This window comes from Dermacentor andersoni, chromosome 6 (genome assembly GCF_023375885.2).
Source record: "Dermacentor andersoni chromosome 6, qqDerAnde1_hic_scaffold, whole genome shotgun sequence".
In the NCBI taxonomy this organism is placed as follows: domain Eukaryota; kingdom Metazoa; phylum Arthropoda; class Arachnida; order Ixodida; family Ixodidae; genus Dermacentor; species Dermacentor andersoni.
This window is the reverse complement of record NC_092819.1, coordinates 137,400,247-137,423,284: the sequence shown is the minus strand read 5'-3', so window position 1 is coordinate 137,423,284 and position 23,038 is coordinate 137,400,247. Positions and strand designations below refer to the sequence as shown.

Below are 23,038 nucleotides of genomic sequence, written 5' to 3'. Positions count from 1 at the left end.
GAAACAAAGAGTGGACATAACAGCAGGCCGCTAAAGTACTGTCTACCTTTTCAAGTCAGAGCGGTCTGCAATGCGCAGCCGAAAAATCAGAATTCATCCGGACACTGCCCCAGCGTAGCAGTAACAAAAAAAAAAAAAAAACTAAAGAAATTGTGGAGTTTTGGTTTACGGCCACCGCATGCAGGATGTACCCAAACTCAGGATACCGGGCTTCTGGTTGCAGCAGAATGGGCGGGACAATCATGTGGTCCGGGCCCTACGAACGACGGTTAACAGCATAGCAAAAATGATACGTTGAATTAGGTACAACGTATCATGTAACGTAATTCAACGTATCACAAACAAGGAATGAAAGAGGCAGATACCATCACGCTGGTGCAAGCTTTAATAATCAGCAGGGTTTCCTTTAGCTTTCCCTATCACTCATTAAACAAGGCCGAAGAATCCCAGGTGGACACAATAATTAGAACAGCTTACAAAACATCAACGGAAAAGTTACTTGCGCTGGACATTTGCAATACCTACAGGGAACTCGCTGCGGCAACTCTGATCACTTAGCGCGAGAGGCTCAGCCGAACCACAGCGGGTCAAGACATAGTAAAGACAAGTGGCATACTGCCCTACCCACAGCACGAGGGAAAGAATCTCGATGAACTTGATCTCTCGGACAGGGACCATATATACGTGGCCTCTTTGACGAGGAACATGCACCCAGAGCGTAACGAGGAGAGACGTATGGCTCGCACAGTGTGGCTATGAGGACTACTTCGCCGTCTGAATAGGGAAGACGTCTACTACGGCGAGGCCGCCCCCTACAGACAAGCTAATCAACATAGAAAACGCCACGACCACCAACACTTGGTCGCTGTTGTGCTCAACGAACACGGCGAAATAGTAAATGTGCTCTCCTTCAGCGTGTCCTCAGTCACGGAAGCAGAGACCAGAGCTATCGCGCTGGCCATACACATGGGTGAATGTGGAGGACGTGACAGTACTATCGTCACGGACTCCCAGGCCACATGTCGCCTCCTACTACGAGGCAGAATTCGTAAAGGCTGTAGCACTGTAATGCAACATCGCTTCCACAATCACCCCTCGAACTTCTGGTGCCGGATACACCAGGGGTTGGAGAGAATTGAGAAGGCAGACGCCACGGCTCGCGCGTTAACTTTCTGAGCGGCGACACAGGTCCCCTCAGAAAACTTCCAAATCACGGCCCCCTATCAAAATTGTAACCTTAAAATCGCAAGTGATTTGCTCGCCTATCAGCGTTTTACCTGGCAAGTATACGCCCCACCCGATAAGCATCTAACAGGAGAGCAGGCCATCAATTGGAGCAAAATACAAACAGGGGTTTATCCTTTTATCCTCACTGTATCGTTGTTTGGGGAACTACGACGTCCAGCAATTACCTTAAGTTAATTTCAATTCAGAAACGCGCTATGCGTGCTATTGAGGGGTTTCATGGCAGACCTTCAGATTTACCTACGTCACCGCTATTTCAACAACATGGCGTCCTTAAAGTAAAAGAAGTATACAACTTAAGTACATCCATCATCACAAATTGTTCTTTTCTTGTCCAGATAATTCAAGCAGCCGTTATGCTTTTCGGACGAAACGTAAGCTTGTTCCAATCACACGCACCAATTATGGCAAGCAAACACTAAGCTACCAAATTCCCACGGTAATAAATCAATTTCCCTTTGGAACTGAATATTACCTTCCACAAAAACGTTTTAAATCTACAATTAAGAAATACCTGTTGGAACAAACGTAATGAGATATTTATTTAGTCGACAGACTTTGTATTTATTTGTATTCATTTTACTACCTTTCAAATGTTTTGTCTACAACGCACGTGTTGTAAGCTTTGTGATATTGTTTCTGTGTTTTAGGACTGATATTCTTATGTTTGTAAAAAAATTATGTATATTTATACCGCTCATACGATAAGTTGTGTATTAGATTTATTCTTTTCTAGCACAAATTTGATGCATGTTAACTTACCGCTTCCTGCTTTTTACAACGCTTGAGAAATTCATTGTGAATTCGTTGTGAAGTGCTCGTGCACAGTGCCAGCTGTTCTTAGGGTGACCTGGACCTTGTCAGGCTCTGGCCTTTTGTCTTGGCGCCCTCTTTTCGTTGAAAAGGAAATGAACTTTCACTTTCACTTTCACTTAAAAATATTACACGCCGTATTCCCGACGGACTATCAAGGTTCCTGCCCCTGGTGAGGAGGAAGTCTTACGCTTTTTCACATTTCCCGGGGCTGCTTAAAACAGCCCCCGCACCTGAAAGACACATATTTGGCAGCACCACACACGTTGGAGCAGTGGGAGGCGCGACTGTCCAGCTCTAACCTGGCTGACCAGCAATCGTTGGTCGACCAGGTTGGACGGGCGTTTAAGGCCAGTGGGACTCTCGACTAGGGTTCCCCCGTGAGAATAATCTATTTTATCAGGGAATATCCACCTAGTGACAGAAGGCTATGTGAAGATCTTTGGCCTACCGATAGCAGCAGACGGTCGGCCTGACATATGGATCCGACACTTACATCCAACTTGGCGCTGGATCCTTCATTTGATACGGCGAATATCGTGGCGCCTCGGAGGGGCCGGAACCAAGACAGCCCGCCGGCTTGTCCTGGCTACGCTGGTGTCCACTGCAGCATACGGAGCGCTTGCGTACAGACTGAAGAAACAACACGTCCTGCAGCTGGAGGTGCTGTACAACGGATCACTACGCCTTGCCACCGGGCTGCCGCGTCAAGTACGATTGGACGATCTGCAACGCTATTCGCAATTGCCACCACTTGAACACACTATCGAACAAAGGCGCAATGTAGACCAGCGCCGACGCCACTCGACTCGCCAAGGCAGCGCTCTCCTACGCACTCTTGGCAAAACCCCGGGCTTGGAGTTAGAGCCCGCACGACTGATGCCACCGCGGGAGACACATACGTAACTGCATGGTTGACGCACGACTTTTGTCAGGGCGTGCGGACCCGCGCTGACACCCAGAGCTCAGAAAGTGCTACGCAAATTGGCACATGGAGAGCCTAGCCAGTTCCTGTGCCACTCCCTCTTACGTGGACGCTGCCTTCCGCACGACGCCCGACGGTACGCGAGCTGCAGTTGGAATACACCGCCTCGACGCTTGTACCTCGCCTGCCCGAGAGTACGTATTTGGTAATCAAGAACAACCAGACGTACTCACGGTCGAACTGTTGGCTATCTGTGACGCACTGCACGAAGCCCTCGGAAAACCTCCAGCTACTTCACAAATTACAATATATACCGACAGTCAGGCGGCGGGGCGCGCATTACGGGCTCCCCACACTGGCCCCCTCGCAAGGAAGATAGCACACGCAAGCAGGAAGCTGCGCACTGTGCACGCACTCGAAACTCGGGTATGATGCGTACCCGGCAACTGCGGAGTACCAGAGAACGAGGCGGCTCACGCCGCTGCGAGCGCTGTATTAACCATAAACCGCCGCAGCGACGTAGCAACTTTTGTGCCCCTGAAAAATGACGGAAACGAAGATACATCCTTCTTAGAAGAACGACACAGGCGACGACATCTCCGTGAACGCCTACAACATACGCCGAAGGACGATTCACTACCTGCAGGCTTGTCGCGTGCGTGTCAAGTACTCGTGCACAAGACCAGCACCGGTACTGCACTGACACCGGATGTACTTGCACGATGGCGTGCACACAAGGAAAGAAGACGTCTTCCGGGCAAGACTACGGAAGAGCTGCAACCGATACAAACAAGTTGCCCGGCCTGTAAAACGGCAGCTGCGCCAACCATCAGGCACTTGCTGTGGGAGTGCCCAAAGTATGCAGCCCTCCGGCGAAAGCACCGGGGTCAAGCGGCCAGCTTCGAGGAGTGGATCCGTGACTCGGCGGTGGTCGACAGTGTCCTGCGAGCGCTGTTGGCCTTTGCTGCGGAATCGGGAATTCTCCGCATGGTGTATACCGATGCGGAAAAGCATTCCTCGGTGGATGGCCCTGTCCTCATCTCCGAATTCCCCAACTACATTACCCTTAGTAGGCCGATAAGTCATCCTCCTTGCTTATCATACCGTCACTGAATGAAGTTTCTTCTTTCTCCGCAAAGAGACGCCGCGAACACGAGCAGCGAGCACAAACGGAAATGGCGCGAACGCGGTCGCTACATTTGATCTCGACGGTGCAACGGCTGGTGTGTCACAAGGAACGTGCCATTGCTACACATACAAAGAAGAGAGGTCGCGAACTTGCACAGCGAGCACCGGGGCGTCTAAGCAAAACGATGTGCAAGAAAGCGAGCTTTCTGCAGCAAAAACGCGGCCTCTTGTGTGGGCCGATCTGTTGTTATTGTTTTGCACGTTTATGTTTCAGTCTGAGAAGATGTAACATAAAAGGCACGCGCTGTCGCTATTTCGTTTCGTGACATTTGCCTGTGGGCTGTGATCCTGAAAATTTGGAGGAATAACTGTAAAGAATTTATAAGACAAAGTATGAGCAACTTTGGTGCCATGTAGAATACTTCACGGCCTCGGACAAACACCGCCGATTTGACGATTTTGTTTAGTTTGGTTTGGAGCCTGTAGATATAGCACAACCCACTACGGGGGATTGGCCATGAATCGCCGCCCGATTTGATGAGCTGGCCAGTTGTAGAGCCTATATGTACGCTAGTGGCACATACCCACTCTGGGGGATTGGAACATAACAATAAAAATAAGAATTATGAAATAACTGTAAACAAAATTGCTGAATAGGTATATGGGAAATTATAGATGGATTCTAGCTTGCGAATTTAATAGAATGTAGAAATAGGTAAACACAAAAATACAGTTAATATAATGGATTTGTAGAATTATAACAAAGCTTTAACTTTAGATTTTTTAGTCTAAATCTTTCGGAGCCTGCAATGAAAGCCTGGATCGCGTCACCAACCTTCTTGTCGCTGTCCCCAAGGGTTGAGCCCTCAGAGTAAATTTCGATCGAACAAGAATTTTGATTTAAGAAGGCAGAACGGTGTTTCTAATGTTCTTGTTCGCAATTCAGAATATCTTTGACAATCAGTGCTGACAATAATCTATTGTTTTGGCCAGTTACGCCTTGCCCGTAAAAACGCCAAACATACGACCAAGCAACCCACCAGAGAATGATGATGACCAACAACCGAATGCCGAGGCCCCGCCGCACCGACGTCGTTGCTTTTCTTCTCATCAATATAGTTGCACGCACATATGCCTCGGAATGCTGACGATAGGATAGGATAGGATACACTTTATTGCTCTAATTTACAGAGTCATTCAGCGGTCAGACCGAGCGCTTCCATCTTCTTCTTGTCGATGGTGACTCCCGTCTTGCAGGATTGGCGCCCCTATTCCAGGGCACCACTGAGCGTGGTGGCTCGTCGGGCATGGTCTACCAGCCCCCGTTGGAGGCGTGGGTTGCCGCTGGAGAGCACACTCTCCCACTGCTCCGCACTCGGATTTTCTATATTGTGGAATGTTTTGTTTTTGCTGCATTCCCACGTGATACGATAAAGGGTGGGTATTGCGCCACACCATGGGCATATTTCATATGCTCATATTTCATATGATGACGAACAAAAGGGCGGCAAGCGAGAAATGCGCGCCACAGGATTGCAAAATAAGCCAGAATAAGAATACTCGAGGGTAGAAACGTGCAACTTCGCCAAGACGGACAACTGGAAAACACACCGTCACGCCACTCTCGGCACTGTGATGCATCGACGAAGACGACGAAGATGGCTGTTCGACCTGTTCCGGGGGCTGATGGCGATGGCTTGATTGGAGGTCAGTGTGTCTTGTCCCAAAATTTTTCCTGATCCGCTGCCCGACCTGCCCCTCCCTGGGACGACGAGCTCCAGGCTCAGCCGGGTCGCCGCCGCAACACCATGTGCGGTCGCATGGCATGGTACGTCTGACCCGTCGCTTTAGCGTTGCGGCAAGGCACCATGGTCTGTCATTGCTATGGTAGATGCGTCGGGGCGACGAGCCTGTGTGTGCATATATACGTATGTATAGAGAGGGCACAGCATAATGCGTTAAAGCGAATGACCAATGACACGCCGTCTCTGTACGCAGGGTGTCCTAGCTAACTCCTAAGTTTAAAAATACGCCGAAGCACTCTAGGGGGACGCGACCAAACGCATCTTGCTGGGTATTGCCTGCGGCAACTGACGCTATCTTCAGTTTCTCCCCAATTTGACGATTAATTAGTATTATTAACCAACTTCCCAAGTATTAACGTCAGGGCAATGCTTCCAATGAGAAGGTAAAGCTGAAGAGCGTTCAACGAAACGTACAATTCATCATTTTCTGACTTCATACTTGCTACATCGTCACTGCTGCAGCACTCTGAGGAAAGCTCGCGAAATGAGAAATAAGAAGGTGCGTGATATGCCTGCATGCCTGCTCGCACGCCACAATTGCAGTATTCCCAAACGTGTCGCGTACGAACAATAAGCACATTTAGCGCAGCTTGTGTGCTGCCCGGTCTGCTCATCGCTATTATAAACTACCGAGAGGGAAACACATCCTCACTGGCATGAATCGTGCGGCGAAAGCCTGTGTCTCTGCCCTGTCACTTTCTAAGCAGCAGCTCGCCAGGCTAAATGCGCTCTTTGTATATGTAAGTATATTAGAAAGTCGAGATTCACAGCCCAAAGCTACCTCACAGTAAAGAACATAAAGGCACCGTTGAGTACACCGAGGCAGCTCGCGATGTCGCCTTCTGAAAAATGGTGGCGCCATCTGCCACCACTATGGAAAAACGCGCGCCGCGCATTGACAGGTGACGCTACTGGTCCTTTGTAAAGAAATCGGCATCTTTTCAGCCATGTTCTCAGCCGTGATACGCACTTGCAATTGCCTTGCATTTCTGTCGCTTCTCCGCTATCAAGAGCCCCGATGCCGGGGCGCAACTATCGGCTGTCCAGAGGGCCCACGATGCGGCGGTCGGGCAAGGCCTGACTGTCCCAACGTGGGAGCGGCCCGCAGCGCGCCGAGTCACGTACCTCAGGACCTTATTAAAGTTTTGCATCCATCCATCCATCCATGTTGCTTCAGGCAGTATAGGCCAGCGTATATACATACTTCCCTCGCGCGTACATTAACGCTGGGAAGCTTCAGATGAGTCTTAACAATAATGCGCTTGTCGCTCATGCGGAACACGTTTGAGAGCACTGTAATTGCGGTGCTCAAGGGGGCATATGTCGTCTGCTTTTTTTTTCGATATTTCCCGGGCTGTCTTTAGAGTGAAAAAAAAAAATTGCTACGTAGCAGTTAGGAAGTTAGAAGATGCCGAATTAGATGTTTCCTAGAGCGATCTCCAAATTTTTCATACGAAGTACTGCGCTAACTTTAATACCAGCGAAGCTGGTAAATAATCTTAAAGGAAGTGACAACCGGTCAGAACGTATTGTGAGATGGTGTTGGAAATGAAAAGACCATGATTTGTAGTGATAAAATCGAGCATAGGGTTCGCGATTTAAGCAGAACTTATAATTAAATTGGCACAGGAAGACGCAAGCAATGGTAAGTTGGGCGAACTGGCGGTGAAGCCTTGGTAGTTCGAATGAAGTATAAGAGATTACTGTACGTAATTCGGCTCCTATTAGGTACCGCATAGTTATACTTACTGCTTAAGATTACAGTTCTTATAATATTTGGCGTTTGTGCTTTATTCTGTGCGTATTACGAAGTAAAATAAGTCCACGCTAACCAGCAGCTCTACTTTCGTGGTTACGAATGGACCAGTGTAGAACCGTCGCGTCGCTCAACGTATGGCGGTGCACATGAACGCTGTTGAATACGCACGAGTTTGTGAGTGAGTATACTCCGAGTTATGTGGTTCTTGTGAAACACAAAACGCCATAGTCTAATTGTGCCCTCAGAGTCAGTGTGCTTCCGCCATAGCACTTCAGTAATGGCACCACTGGCATATCCTGCCACTTGGCTTGGCTAAAAAAATCTCTCGCGCATGTGGCTAGCAAAAGCATCGCCTTCGAGATTGGTTTCTGTCACTCGAAGGGAGCCGTTGCTGGTGCATAGGTTCGGACGCCACCTATTACTGTAGAAATGATCAAACACTTCTGAAAGCATCAACCGCAGGGACATTGGTTTGATAACCAAAATATTACAGCTAGAGTCGCACTTGTAGTGTGCTTCCCTCCAATGTCAGCGCTTAATCACTATTGCGCTCACCTATCACTGTTTCCAGTATGCTTAGGAAGCGCGATGCAGGCGGGAAAACTCGGATAAAAAAAAATTTTCCACGGCGTTTTCTGCGTTACCAGCGTATGGTTCGACACTCAGAGCAGTGAGCTTTCCTTCGCACCAAAACATGGGTACCGTGAAAATTTGTTGTCAATCCCTTTAACTAATAATGCAGTTAGGCAAAATACAAAAATAGCGTGACATCCTCCATATAATAGCCAACGACATGCATTTGGTCTCTTGCTTGTTGAGTACTTCGGCATATTTTCAAACCTTGGCTAAGGTGGCGAAAGCTAGCTGGGTTATCCTGTATAATATAAAAAAACTAAAGAAAATTAAACTGGGCACTTTTGAAAAGAAGTCGCCGATTCGCCCGAAGGGCCCCAAAGGAGAAGCATCGATTGCGATAGCAAATTACTAGACAGCTGTACGAGGTAAGGATAATTGATTTATCGGCGTATAAGCTCGTGATCAAATAAATTACTAAATAAATTATCGATCATGCTGTCATGCGCGCACAGGCAAACATATCTCATTCGATGAGCGCGGGCACTCGCTGTCAAAACGATGGCGTGAGGAAGAACGGCAGCAGCAGCGAGCGAATTGACCTTCGTGCTGCCTGTCATTACATCGCGAACTAAGCGACATGAACGCAGCGCACACGAAGCTATCAGCCCTTGGTGCACCTAGAATCCGTACTCATCGCAGGTCACTTTCATGATAAGGTTCGCGCTCAGTCCCGCCATACGCAGCCGCCGCCGAACTAGGACTACGACGACTAGAACTAGAACTAGAACTACATCTCTACCCCCAAAGTTGCTCAAACATTGTCTTTCATTCTTTACAAAGTTATTCCACGGAATTTCGAGAACGGCAACCCACAAACAAATGTAATGGGTGAAAAGATCGACAGCGCATGTCCTTTATATTAGCTCTTCTCTGACTGAAATACTAAAAGTGTGCAACAATAACAGGAGATTGATCCCTGCAAGAGGCCGCGTTTCTACCAGAAAGCTCGCCTTCGTGCATAGCGTTCACAGCCAGCGTTTCCGGGTAAACGTTGCGGTTACATAAGCTGCAGTTGCCAGCAAGCATGAAAAGTAGCAAGGGGTCGTTGAACGCTATCGCGTTCCACTCTTAAAGGCGAAGCTTAAAGGGACACTAAAGGTTGCAATGATGATGACAAAATGTATTTATTAAGGGATGGTGCGAAAGCCTGTAATGGGGAATAGGAAAAGGTTACAATAAAGTCAAGTTAAAGTGATAAAGCAATGCTCTAGAACGTCTAAGGCGTCAATAAAATCGCGAACAGAGCTTTAGTACCTGAGTAATTGAGGTAAATGCATGACACGGTTTGACATTCCCCAGCGACATTCCGGTACTAGCCCGATGACGAAGGCACTCCTCATCATAATTTATGTCACTAGTACTCAACTACTCGTGTTAAAAAGATCATTTCATTATATTATAAGACGGAAGAAAGTGCTACTTGTCTACTTCTGTTCGATTCTAAGAAAAAAGAATTACATTTTGACGTTACCCTTCAGTAGTATGGGTGGTCGAAAGGTCTCGTTTTCGCTCGACTCTGCGCTGCGCGCGCTTTGGAGTTTCAGTTGTTTCGTTATCGCGTCGTGCTGCGCTGGTTCTGCTGGCTCGCGAAACTTGCATTTGGAACAAGCAGCGAGAATGCCACGTCCATGTGGTGTCGTGGGATGCGCGAACGGTCCGCGGAACTTGGCCAAGGGCAGTTACAGCGGCGAATCCAACGTTACTTATCACTGTGTGCCAGCGAGTGAATCTCTCCGTTCGAAGTGGTTAAGTGCCGTACCTCTGCCACAGCGCGTTGGCAAAGAGCCGAAAAATCGCATAGTGTGCTCGCTGCACTTTCGTCCAGAGGATTACGAGTTCAATGCCGACTTACTGAAGTCGTGTGGAGTGCCTTTCAAAGCAATGCTTTCCCGTAGCGCTGTTCCGTCGGTCTTGCCTGCATTCTCCGAAGGGCAAGAACAACTGCAGGTCGAAGACGGGGCGGTGAGTGCAGCATTTGGTTTTCACGAAGGAAAAGCTACAAATGTGCGAATATGTACAGCCATGACACACAGTTACCGTCGTAGTAGTACGCAACGACGCCGGCAGCACGAGCCCTCAGCAGCAGGTCACGTTCATCAGTGCTTAAATCGCTGAAGTCGAGCCCAGCATCGCCAGCCAATGTGTCGTTGTCAGGGTCGTCCATTGCAAGGAGCGTCAAAGTTGGCGTCATAAAATAAATAACCAGATTATCGTCGCGTGCTTTCCCTTCCGCTAGCCACCGTAGTTCCACTTTCGCGCTGCTGTCGGCTCTGTCTTGGCTCTGTTTCTGGCCGCGTGTTTGCGTTTTACGCAGAATAGCCGTAGCGCCGTCAGCGGGCGCTGTTTTACTCACCGACGGCGCAACGTCACTATGAAACCATAACGTCACCACTCCTCGATCAGAGAGCGGGCGATTTGAACTGCACTAGAGGTACGCGGACGCTTCAGAACGCATTTTCTCATAAGTCTCGCCTTCGCATAAAACAAGCGTTTCCAGGTTTCTGGGATGGTATTTCAATAGTTCAAGTTGACTCAATCTTAACCTTTAGTGTCCCTTTAAAAGCGTCCTCCAAATTTTTTTTGAAAGACGGAGTCTTTCTTGGCGAATTACCCCCCCCCCCCCTTTTTTTTTTTATTGTGATGTATGCGTGGTTTCTAAGCTCTTTCGTGGACCCTTCCCGGATATAGTGCAGCCCAACTGTAAGTGCCACTGGGGTCACTAGGTATGGGCCACAGGGTATGTGCCCCGGTGGTCACTGGGTACGTGGTGACTACGATGGTGATGTCGTTGATTACTGATGGTGATCAAGATGATGGTAATGATGATAACTGACGAAAATATTTGCAAGGCGATTTAACGTATAGTTGACGTCGATTAAACGTCGCCACTTCGGTGCGGCTCTCAAAATAAATTGTACGGTTCGTGCATCCCATTCTTATTTGCACCTTGGTCAGGAAGACTGTCTTTCATCGACTTCAGCTATAGATTAAATCGCCTTCCAAGATATTTCGTTTCCTTTTCCTTTTTTTTCTTTTTTAATCCCGTGTTATACGTTTTATAACAAGATGCGTTCAGAGCGTGACACAGAGCTATGCGTTCCTATGAACGGCCTTCCCCTCCTGACAGCGCCCTGAGCAAGGCGTCGCTACTGCACGCCTGCCAGTATCAGGATGACGACGGTCGCTTCTGCAACCCCAAGTGGGTGGACCTCAACAGCCGCGGCGAGTACCGGCCCTCGTACAACATCTCTCCCCGGAACTACCAGTGAGTGGCACCGACGCGCTGTGTATACTTCATGTGCAATGTGCGTGTAGCATTTGCACACACGCACACGCTTTTTGTGTGCATAGCGGCAGGAAGTTTTCCTGCAGGAATTAGTACATGGAAGTTTTGTGCTAGTGGTTGCGGGAGCTGCAGACATGGCGGTTCGGCGAGCATGAGAACGACGGTCAATACGTGGGTTTACCTAAGCTTCGCCCTTTCTGGCTTCAAACAGCGTTAGGGCTTTGCAAATTGATAATTTTCAAAGGCGTATTTGCCCTATGAATGCAGCAATTCGCAGTGATACCGCGTGTGTGCAAAGGCTGATTGCAGAGCGCTTGGAAAATTTAGAAAGCTAAAGCGTAATAAATCCCGTCGCAAGATCGTTTGCAGCCGCAAAGCACGAAGATTAAACAAATGCATGTACTATACCCATAGTTCCCATGCTCAATGATCATAGCGTCAGAGTTCTCTCTGGCAATCTTTGGGAAGCTCTGCGGTTGCGCGCCTTCCATATTTACGTGCATTGCTGTCGCTCCATCGCTGCGTGCAGCCCGGTGATGCTGAGCAGCGTCCACGTCCCCAAGAGCGCCAGGGGCCGCACGGGCCACCGGATCATGATGAGTCCCATGCGCTGGGGACTCGTCCCTTCCTGGTTCTCTGGCGAGCCGCAGAACTTCATCTTCAACACGGTCAACTGCCGCCTAGAGAGCTGCATGGACCGGCGCAGCTTCAAGGGTGCCATCGCCGCCGAGAGGCGCTGCGTGGTCGTCGCCGAAGGGTGCGTACATGTCGCATATACTACGCTGACTACGGGCCCCGGGGCGTTCGCAGTTTGCCGACCCATCCACGTGACATGATCGACTGTGCCCTAACTGTCCTCTGGAGCCAATGTTTCGACAAGGAAGCTTGCCATCGCCAGGCCAGCAACTGCTATCGCTTTGCAGCGTTTACCCCACTCTCCCTTACCCCGAGTGGCGTAGGATAATGAAGGGTTGCGAGACCTACCCCCGTACGGACACCCTTGTTCTCTTTCCCCTGTGGCGGTGGGAGTGAGTGAGATATATAGTCACTGTAAAGAGAAATCGGCTGCTGCCCTGACGAAGACGAGTCCCCTTGTCCAAACGCTGGCTCCGGCGGCATTCCGTGCTCGACCACTGTAATCGCGCAAAGCCTTTGCCTTCTCAGGGGAGGTATTTTCTGTAAGAGTCCACTTAGTGGACCTGTCCATTTTGCCTACTGCTGAAGTACTTATTGGCTGTGGCGCCTGGTTGCGGCGGACGCGCAGCCCAGCCCAACCAATCGGAACTTCAACAGCAGACGAAATGGACATGTTCACTAGGCGGACTCCTAAAGAATAGCTCCCCTGCGCACCTCTATCTTGTTTCGATATCCACATGACATGCGACTCTACAGAAATTTACAAAAGTTGTCAGCACGCTCTTTGTTCTTGCAGTTTAGGGGGGCCTTCATAAACACGAGTTATATGGATATATAAGGAGTTGAGCAGCTATGCACTGGCGTACATATTTAAGTGATCGGGATAGCGCAATAAAAGCTGCATCCCTCTGGTCCTTCACCTATCCGGGAAGTCAGACAGCGAAGGTGGCAACACTGAATCTGATTACGAGGTTGAAGTTTTCTATAAAAACGCCCTTTTTTCATTTATTTGGCCGAGGAAGGTTGATCAGTAGCGGTGCAAATGAATCGAAAACTTTATTTTCGAATACCTCGCTCAAATCTCAGCCTTGGCATGTCAACGTAACGTCGTTGATTTTAAAGTCACGACGCGTTAAAGCGTCGTTTGCCGGCACTTTATTAATGTTATCCCTATCCTATCCTCTCTCATTCAGGCGACTTTTGTGCAGGAACAATTCCCAGAACTCTACGGCTTGAGTGTTTCGTTTCTTTAGACTGTAATATAATAATAATAATAATAATAATAATAATAATAATAATAATAATAATAATAATAATAATAATAATAATAATAATAATAATAATAATAATAATAATAATAATAATAATAAACAAATAAATGTATGGTCTATAGAGCAGACGCTGCCAAAATTCATGACGTTACGGGAAGCCGGTTAGACAACTTCAATATCGTGGAGTCGACATCCATCTTTCCTTCTTGCGTTTTCTCTGGCTTCGCAAGTCTCCATTAGCGTTAACAGTTACATTTCATAACTTTTACGTTTTTATCGCACGAAAAGCGACGAGTTAGAAAAGTTGTTGTATACCAACATGCCCAAACTTACGCTTTTTCAAGTTACATTTCCTTCCACCATTCTTAAATAAATGTAATTAACCAATCCAATTTGGCCTAAATTTTTCGATAACGCTTTCGCTTTAGTTTGCGCCTCACCTCTGGCGCTGAACACGGTCACAGTGACATTGGTCTCTTAACGTCGCGGAGAATCGTCTGCAACGTCGTCTGCAAAGTCTGATTGTATGTGTGGGTTTGTACGAACACACGGTTTCTTGCTTCATTGTTTCTTTTCTGTTCAAAGATACTCTCTTGAACGACAGCGCTTCATTCTGCATCGAGTAAACAACAAAGCACTTCATTTGCTCGCCATTTCACGAAACCACAGGTAGTGAAGAAACATTTCGAAAAAAGGGGGCGCTCTTTCAACCTTAAGTTGACTTGCATTGAGATTTATTTCTTGAGTACAGCATACAGTAAAACATATGAAAGATGCAAAAGACGGTCGCGTACAGCGGGTGCAGTTCGAGCGCGCACCTAGTGCATGACTCCTACAGTGTGCGTACCCTGCATGCCTCACAGCGGTCGGGATGGGACACCCATTGCACTTTGAGTCTCCTGAAAGGAATGTTTTTTAATATATTCTTATGGCCTCCTCGGACCCAATGTCCACCCTTGTGAACAACGGCTTCCATCAACTTCATGATTAAACCAGAAATAACAAGCTAATATATTGTGGCGTAACACAAAGCTAGATGCAGGCGACACTGTATATGTCAAGCGCGTAACGATTTTGTTGCCACCAGTTTTACAGATGTGTACTTTTGTGTAGGACATACGGCTGCGATTTCTCCGACGACTAAAAAAGATGAATGTGTTGCACATTTCAAATACCACCAGATAACACGACAATCCAGCATGAAAAACCCAACGCCAGAAACTGTCATGCGGTGTTAAACCTGTATATTTATGCTTACGTGAACAAAGGGCGATTTTATCAGAGGAAACTGCTGAGATACGGATTCCTTGTCCACGTTCATGGATTTGCTGATGTGAGCATGCGACCATGCCAGCTGGTCAAAAAAATACTTTTTTTTCAGAATAGCAACATACCGGTTGACTGTAAGAACCGACTTCAGGAGGCGTTGGCGTCACTAAGGTTTTGTTGTGTCTCAGGAAAATAAAAGTTTGCGTGCATTGCCTGACCTGGGCCTGTTGAATGCCGATTACGTATAATTAGCGACGTGTCTAATAAAAAAAGTTCAGTTATTTGAACAGCTGCGCCGTATCAGCGGCCCCTGAGCACCGGCTATTGTCGGCAGGGATTGGTCACACAAACTTGCGTTTGGTGATAAACAATGCAGATATGAATGAAGTATAAGGTAAATAACGTAGCTCTGAGAGCCTTTCTTTATACCTCTTTTGGCCAAATAGCTGCGCATTATTTTGCTACTGTAATGAGACAATCGGATAGATAATTTGTGCAGGCCGCGTAACTTTTCGAGCCCTTGGCTGCTAAACGATAACTAGTAAATTATAGGCCTAAATAATTTGCACGAAGGCTATTCATTGTTCACTTGGTTCTAGGTACTCAAGCACTGAACTGGAAGACTGTTAGTTCCACCCCTGAATTTAGTATTCTTTCCTGTGCATGAAACTGGATAGAGCTTTACTTTTTTTTTTTATTACGCTCCACGCTTGCGTGATGACATGTAGCGAAAGCCGCAACCAGAAGCGGGAGAAATGCGCTTCCGTCCGCGTGGCGTAGAAGCTGTGCCGAGTGCAACCACGTTCGCTTTTTCGGCAGCAGGTTTTTCGAGTGGAAGAACGAGACGAACGGCAACAAGCAGCCGTACTACGTGTACTTCAAGCAGCCCCGGGGCGTCGACATGGCGGCGCGCGAATGGGATGGAGTGACCGACGCTCACCAGCTCATGCACAACGGCCACTGGATCGGGCCGCGCTTGCTCACCATGGCGGGCATCTTCGACGTGTCCACCTCCAAGGTAGGCCGCAAGCAACGCACAGCCAACAAACACGCAGACACGAACACTGAAGCACGCACAGACAACAGACATACGCATGTACAAACATCTACAGAAATGCACGCACATGAACACACACATATACATGCACTCACAAACAACAAACACACACGCATGCACGGACACCCGTACGCACAACATGTAAGCAACATGCATCCGTACATGCCCACATGCATGCATAAACAAGAAACACACGCGCGCACGAATACACGCAGACACGCACTCACGGAAACAACAAACCACACACGCATGCGCGAACACTCGCACACGACATACAAACACAAAGGAACAACGTACATCCATGCACGCACAGGTACCTAAACAAGAAACACACACACATGCGTGCATACACACAACGCATATGCACAAAAGAAACGCACACAAATGTATCCAGACGTGCACAAACAAATCAAGCACACACACGCTTATACATGCGCACGCACCTTGTGCCTTGAACCAGTGTCGAGAAATACATACTTGAAATCTGCATCCAGATTTATCGCTGTTTTGGTTGATATGTTTCCGGACCGTGAAAAACCGCACTAGGGAGAAATGTTTAACGCGCGCAGCAGTGGCCTTTCACGACACATCTTTAGTCCGCATTTCTTGAAGGTGGTGTTATAGGCACAGAGTTTTTAAGAAAAGGTCATGGTTTAAGTGCTGGCTTGCTTATATTCTGCAACTAGTCGTCGCTGACACACGTGACGTACAACGTGAATATATATATATATATCGCTGGAAAATGTACGATCAGACGGTATTAAGGGATACATATATACTCGCTAATGCACAGATCTACACCTGACACAAAAAGATGTATATTTTGCGCTGTTACGGCTTATACCGGACTAAGTATACGCTGTTTCAATCCTAGCCAGCTATGTACAAAGGCGGGAAAATTCGAGACCAGGAGATGTTGGTACGCGGCATGTAATTCGATATACCAATAAGTCTGATACATTTATTTCGCAAAATATGGCGTAATTTATACTGGAAGGCCTCGCAGATTATAACCTATTTACCAGTGAACGACCAGCTCGTTTACCAGCGTCGTCGTGGTCCGGTTCTGGGGTTTGTGGTTCGGACTCGGGCATCACTCAGACGATCGCTTGCCTACGCTACCGGAACGGCTAAAACATGAAGCTGACCTGCGCTATACCGGAGTCTCGCGCTAAGCCTGTTGCCTCTTGGTGAGGAGACGAGGTCGGGAGGCTGAACGAAACGAGAAACGGGTTTATTTTGCATATTTGCAGATGTGCATAGCCGTTTTGGAACGCAACAACGTCCACTAGGTGTAGTTGTAATATAGGAATCTCGCCACACGCACATACGGGTGGATGATCATTTTGCGTTATTCTGTACATATGGCCATCACTAGAAACGCATTCGGAGACATTCCTGAAAGTTTTACTTTTCGCTTTTACTTTTCCATCTTCCCTGATTCGCAGGATGTCCTGTACAGCTACAGCATTCTGACCATGGACGCTCCACGCTATCTGCAGTGGCTTCACAACCGTGTGCCCGTAAGTGGACATACGGAAAGGACCAGTCAGTCAAGCGCTCTGCGTTAGTGACGTCATTAGTGATGTCATTAGTTCCGATTTCTATTCCCTGTTTTCCAGGAATTTCGCAAGAGCCGTGCTCACGTGGGGGGTTTTTAAACTCTACGATTCTGTGCTTTGGTGTGCGGTAATCAGTGATTTCGAATTATTTCTAATTATTCCAGACATTTATGTAACTCAACTTGTAACAGAACTTATGCTCTGATATAATATCTATAATGAAAACCATGAATTTTTTACTGCAGTGTTTTGCAGTTTCCTTATCGACAATTAGTGAACTTGTGTTTAAACCCGATGTTAATCTTTAGTTATAGTTGTTATTTTTTTCACTATCCAGTACAAGCGTGGTACCTAATTATACCAAATGAAATGTTCCTCCTGTAAATATGCGCTTTTGCGTTTGACTATTCGATATTAAATTCGATACTTACTATTCGTATTCGATTTGCATTTGAAAAATTTGATACTCCCCCACCTCTTTATAACTAATATGGGAGAACGCCTGTATCGAAGCATAACAATCACTCTGGAATCTGGTATTGCGGTTGGTGATACCATGTCCTGAAGGAGGTTTAGCGCAGTGAGGCTGCATAGTAGCCATTAACGTTGCCGATCCAACCACTTGCCAACTTTGCATGTGCCAGTTGAATCGGGCCGCGCGCGCAAGCTGCAATTGCAACTCCCGCCAATCTGTTTGCACCGACAATGCCAAACAGTTTCCAACAAAATTACTATGAGGGAGCTCACGTTGCGGTCGTCCGTCAACCGTTGGCGCATGGAATGATGGGTAGACTACGATTTTGTTCAATGTCTTTGCGCTTGTGGCGTCAAACGTTTTCGTGACAGTATTGAAACACTTTAAGCGTTTAAGCCCTTTTAGTTTTCTAAACAAAGCAAGGAAATTATAATTTCTGCGCGCACGCGTAATGTATAGTCGAAAGTGACGAAATTCCAAAGCCACAAAGCTGTTTGAAGCCAGAAGGACAAAGTTTAGGCACATCCGTATGTTAAGCATAATTTCCATGCTGGCTGAACCACCGTGCTTGAACCTCCTCCTCCTACCCCCCGAATAGTCACCAACGCTGGAGTTCTGTATGGTAATTTTTGTTGAAAACTACATGGGCAATACGGTTCCACTATAGGCTAAAATAAGTACTCGCCGCGATGGAGCGGAGGCTGTGGCGTTCTGCTGCTGAGCACAAGGTCTAGGGCTCGATTTCCGGCCCCATTTAGGAGGAGGCGAAATTCGAGAACTCTCGCGTACCGTATACTTTGGCTGCGCGTTAAAGAACTCCACGTGGCCGAAATTAATACGGAGCTGACCTATGGCGCCTCTTACAGACCCAGTGGCGCTTTGGGACGTTAAAATCAATCAGTCTACTGAAACGTAATTGCGCAAGATCAGCCGCGCAACCGCCCGTTAAATTTCACCTTATGAGAATTCGTTGAGAAACAAGACGGCCATCCTCATCTAAAGACGAAGTGCCCGCAGGCAACCTTTATGCTGCGATGCCGAAAGGGACGTCAAACTCGAGGAGTCGCTACGGGTCATGTCTATCTAACTTTGGCAGCGAAGTCTTGCCTCATGTGAAAGCTCCTGTCCAGTAAGACGACGTTGCATTTTGTTTCACCCGCCTTGGCCAGTGGTGAGCCTGCTACCCCAAGAAACGTCTGGACCCGCGCGCTATCTGCTCACTATGCAGGAAAAAAAGAAAAAAAAAAAGACAGCATATCTTCAAATTGGTTGAGTGACACACCCTTCTACGTTTTCAAATAAAAGCAGTGGGTATGGGTCCTCAAGTACAGATATTTAAAAATTTCCGAATAGTACATGCGATCTTCACGGGTAAAGTTGTGATTAGATGCAGAAGGAAATTGTTGGAAATCTGCGGGATTCTGTTTTGCCGTGCCACTGCGGTTTGCAATGTTGTTTCTTGCCAGCTCTATTCTTTTAATTGCTGTGAGGAACTCTGGAATCTCGCCAGGGTCTCTGTTCGTAAACAACCAAATAGTATATTTCACTGCATGCTAGGTTTGTTAGAATAGCAGCTTGGGCATGTTTCCTTGTCTGTTTCCTTGTCGTTAACGTGTACCTTTGTTACCTCTTTATGCAGCACATCTGGCCATGATGTTACTTTATGACGTCTTATCGCCTTATCATCGCAAGAATGTGCAGTTGATTATAGTAACTCACCAGTAACACAGCAGGGTTTGGCGGTTGCTGCGGATGAATTTGGTCTGTATCGGCGTTTCTTTAGCGTGCTCCTATTCCACGAGCATTTTGGCATTCCGCGCTTTTACTGGAATGTGGCTGCATCGGCCCGGATTTGAACCCGCGATATTGTTTTCAGCAGTATACTATAGAACTCCATACGCACTCAGGGAAATAACATTCTTGTGGGTGGATTATTGAACCATACTCTCTGCACCCATGCTTCTACTGAAAATCTTGAAAATGGGTGTGCACGTTAGCAGAACGCCCTTCGTCCCCCCTCTCGTTATTTTCAGGTTGCTAAAAGAGTTATGTGCGAAACGTACGCCTTACGTAATGTACGTATGTTCTGCCTTTTAACATTTCGTGCAAGTAAAAAATTCACCCACGATTATGATACTTCCTATTGCGAAATTTGAGAGCGGCTGTATTCGTGTTTTCATTTCGCGATATATTGACTGTCTCGGACAATCTGTCTCGTACGGCACGTTGCAATCGGAGCGAAGTGTGGCGCGACTGCCTCGCTAATCGTGCTACGTGGGCGCGATTCACAGCAGCCGCCGCAGCCAGGCCTCCCCTCATGCAGCGCTTTGTTTCCATGCAGACAACACGCGCTACTCTGGTGCCATTTCATAGCCATCGTCGCAGCAAAGCCCGTCGTGCGCGGCACTACGCTTTTCTTCTCGCACTTTCTCTATACTTTCCTCCCCCGCTTTTCTTCTCGCGCTCTCACCGCTATCACCGTCCTTCATGTGCGCTCCATATTCATCGTTTTGCTGTGCTTGTTCGCTCAGTTAAGAGGAAGGACACCGCCGACTCTCGCCGCAGGAACGGGCACCTAAGAGCGGCGCTCTAAAAACCGTACAGGTTTCTTTCCCAGGGGTTTGCGCCTTCGTTGTTCGAGCATATCATATGGTCACTGTACGCTACGGTTGTCATCCTGCTACTTCAACTATATGAAATCCCCAGTTGTGAAAGAGAGATACAGGGCCCGTGAGCACGGTTTTTCCTTTCGTAGCCCTATCCTGTTGTGCGTTTTACCACAGGAATCTCTTAAGTTGTTGCGGTGTTTTATCATTCAGTTGCCATGCGTCAACGAATCATACCGCGTCAGCCAATTATAGTTCTTAAAGCGAATTTCTTTCTGGCGTGGCATCGAAGGCGGCGCAATATTATGCGCATTGAGTGTTGCAGTTTCATTCAGTGCCGGTTGGAGCAAACATTCTCAGGGGGCTTGTGGAGGAATCTGCTACCGAGAACAATTCGGCATTTACTGTGCAGATGGCGTGCTCCGGTCATAAAGTGGGGAGAGACAGCTATTTTGCCCTCACTCTCGCGTCCTACTTTTCATATCCTGCTGATAGGTCTGCTTAAATTATTTTACCCTGGGTGACGGTCTCCAGATAACCTCGAGAGCATGACAGTCTAACACAGTAGCTAGAGGCACTGCCATGCTCTCCATCTGCACTACATACATGATTTTGGCTTCTAGCGCGAAGTGAAACACGGACACAGAAAGGAGCAGACAGGACGAGCGCTAACTCTCAACTAAATTTTTATTAAAACGAAGAACATATAAATAGGTGATTGCAAAAACCGTAGCATAAGATCATGACAAGGTAATAAGCATCAGTTAAACATATCAGGGGGTATGGAAGTCAAAGAACAAAAATTACTTCGGATTAGTACACGTATTGCGAAGGTACTGAAATTCGCAATCTAACAGAGACAACGAAGCATGACGTCATGCTTCGAAGTCATGCTTCGAAGTCATGCGAAGTCATGCAACGAAGTCATGCTTCGTTGTCTCTGTTAGATTGCGAATTTCAGAACCTTCGCAATACGTGTACTAATCTGAAGTAATTTTTGGTCTTTGACTTCCATACCCCCTGATATGTTTAACTGATGCTTTTTACCTTGTCATGTTCTTATGCTACGGTTTTTGCAATCACCTATATATATGTTCTTCGTTTTAATAAAAATTTAGTTGAGAGTTAGCGTTCGTCCTGTCTGCTCCTTTCTGTATCCGTGTTTCACTTCGCGCTAGAAGTCAAAATCATGTTATCGTACCAACTCGCCCAACTGTCTATCCTTTTGCACTACATACCCTGCGGTAGCTTCGGCGACAGTGTTTTCGCCGAATATATATATATATATATATATATTCGGCGAAAACACTGTCGCCGAAGCTACCGCAGGGTATGTAGTGCAAAAGGATAGACAGTTGGGCGAGTTGGTACGATAACATGATTTTGACTTCTAGCGCGAAGTGAAACATATATATATATATATATATATATATATACGTCGTGGTCTTAATTTTTGTCCAGCAACAGGTGGACATAATGAATTTCAACTACTGAAAGATTTGGATAATTTCGCCCGTAACTTACGATTGCGCGAATACTTCCATGACCGCTCCAATTCAAGCGATTCGAAACACCCGTTACCCTCTGGCAAGCGCTGGGTCCCTCCTACACAGCGCGATAGATTTTTGGACATGTATATCAAAGCAGTACAATGAGACGTTCTGCAATTGTATCAAAAACAAGCACCCTTCCGCCGTAATTTGTCCGCCAGCGAAATGAAAGCACTAGATACCCTGTCCTCTCGCAAAGACATCGTCATTACGCCTGCTGACAAAGGTGGTGCCGTTGTCATAATGAACAAGTCCGATTACGCCGCAGAGGCCCACAGACAGCTAGCAGACGCGACGTTTTATAAACGCCTTGATCATGACTCCACTGAGCAACATAAATCTCTGATCAAAAGCACAGTGCTAGATCTCGTCAAGAAGAAAAAGGTGCCTGACAATGCGGTTCATTCTCTAATTCCACTAAGTCCTGTTGCTGGTCGTTTTTACCTTTTACCTAAAATACATAAGATAAACAACCCAGGTCGTCCCATCATTTCTGGTATAGGTACAGTCACAGAAAATTTGTCCAGCTACGTAGATTCCCTGATTAGTAATATCCCAGCTACGTTTGCCTCTTACATAAGAGACACTACCCACTTCCTGTCGGATATAATCGATCTCATTATTCCTCAAGGTTCTCTTTTGGTCACACTTGACGTAGCATCTTTGTATACTAACATTCCACATTCTGATGGCATCATGGCAGTCGTCAATTGCTACGAATGTGTATGACCCGAGAAACTCATCGATAGCGACACATTGGCAACTTTGCTAGCCCTTATTTTAGAACTAAATAACTTCGAATTTGAAGGACAGCACTATGTGCAAGTTAGTGGGACGTGTCTATGGGTACGCGAATTGGCCCGAACTACGCCAATATATTTATGGGTCAGCTAGAAGATAAATTTTTGCTAACCAGGACGTTAAAACCTTTTTATTACAAACGTTACATTGACGATGTTTTTCTGATTTCGCCTCATGGGGAACAGGAACTGCTTTCTTTCATATCTGACTTTAA

At 47.0% G+C, this 23,038-nt stretch overlaps 1 protein-coding gene across 3 annotated transcripts in view; it reads left to right on the top strand.

Moving 5' to 3' along the window:
• The first annotated feature begins 5,759 nt into the window (after positions 1 to 5,759).
• LOC126523364 (abasic site processing protein HMCES-like) overlaps positions 5,760 to 23,038 on the top strand; it is a 40,019-nt gene continuing 22,740 nt past the window's right edge. The window contains exons 1-5 of one of the 3 annotated variants that reach the window (XM_050171998.3): positions 5,760 to 5,939; positions 11,439 to 11,576; positions 12,127 to 12,354; positions 15,596 to 15,791; positions 17,279 to 17,353. In XM_050171998.3, coding sequence (XP_050027955.2) covers positions 5,920 to 5,939; positions 11,439 to 11,576; positions 12,127 to 12,354; positions 15,596 to 15,791; positions 17,279 to 17,353 — 657 coding nt within the window. In that variant the 5' untranslated portion in view covers positions 5,760 to 5,919. Of the gene's footprint in view, positions 5,940 to 10,584; positions 11,577 to 12,126; positions 12,355 to 15,595; positions 15,792 to 17,278; positions 17,354 to 23,038 lie in introns of those variants that run through there. The other 2 variants (XM_055066916.2, XM_055066915.2) reach the window with 2 other exon arrangements.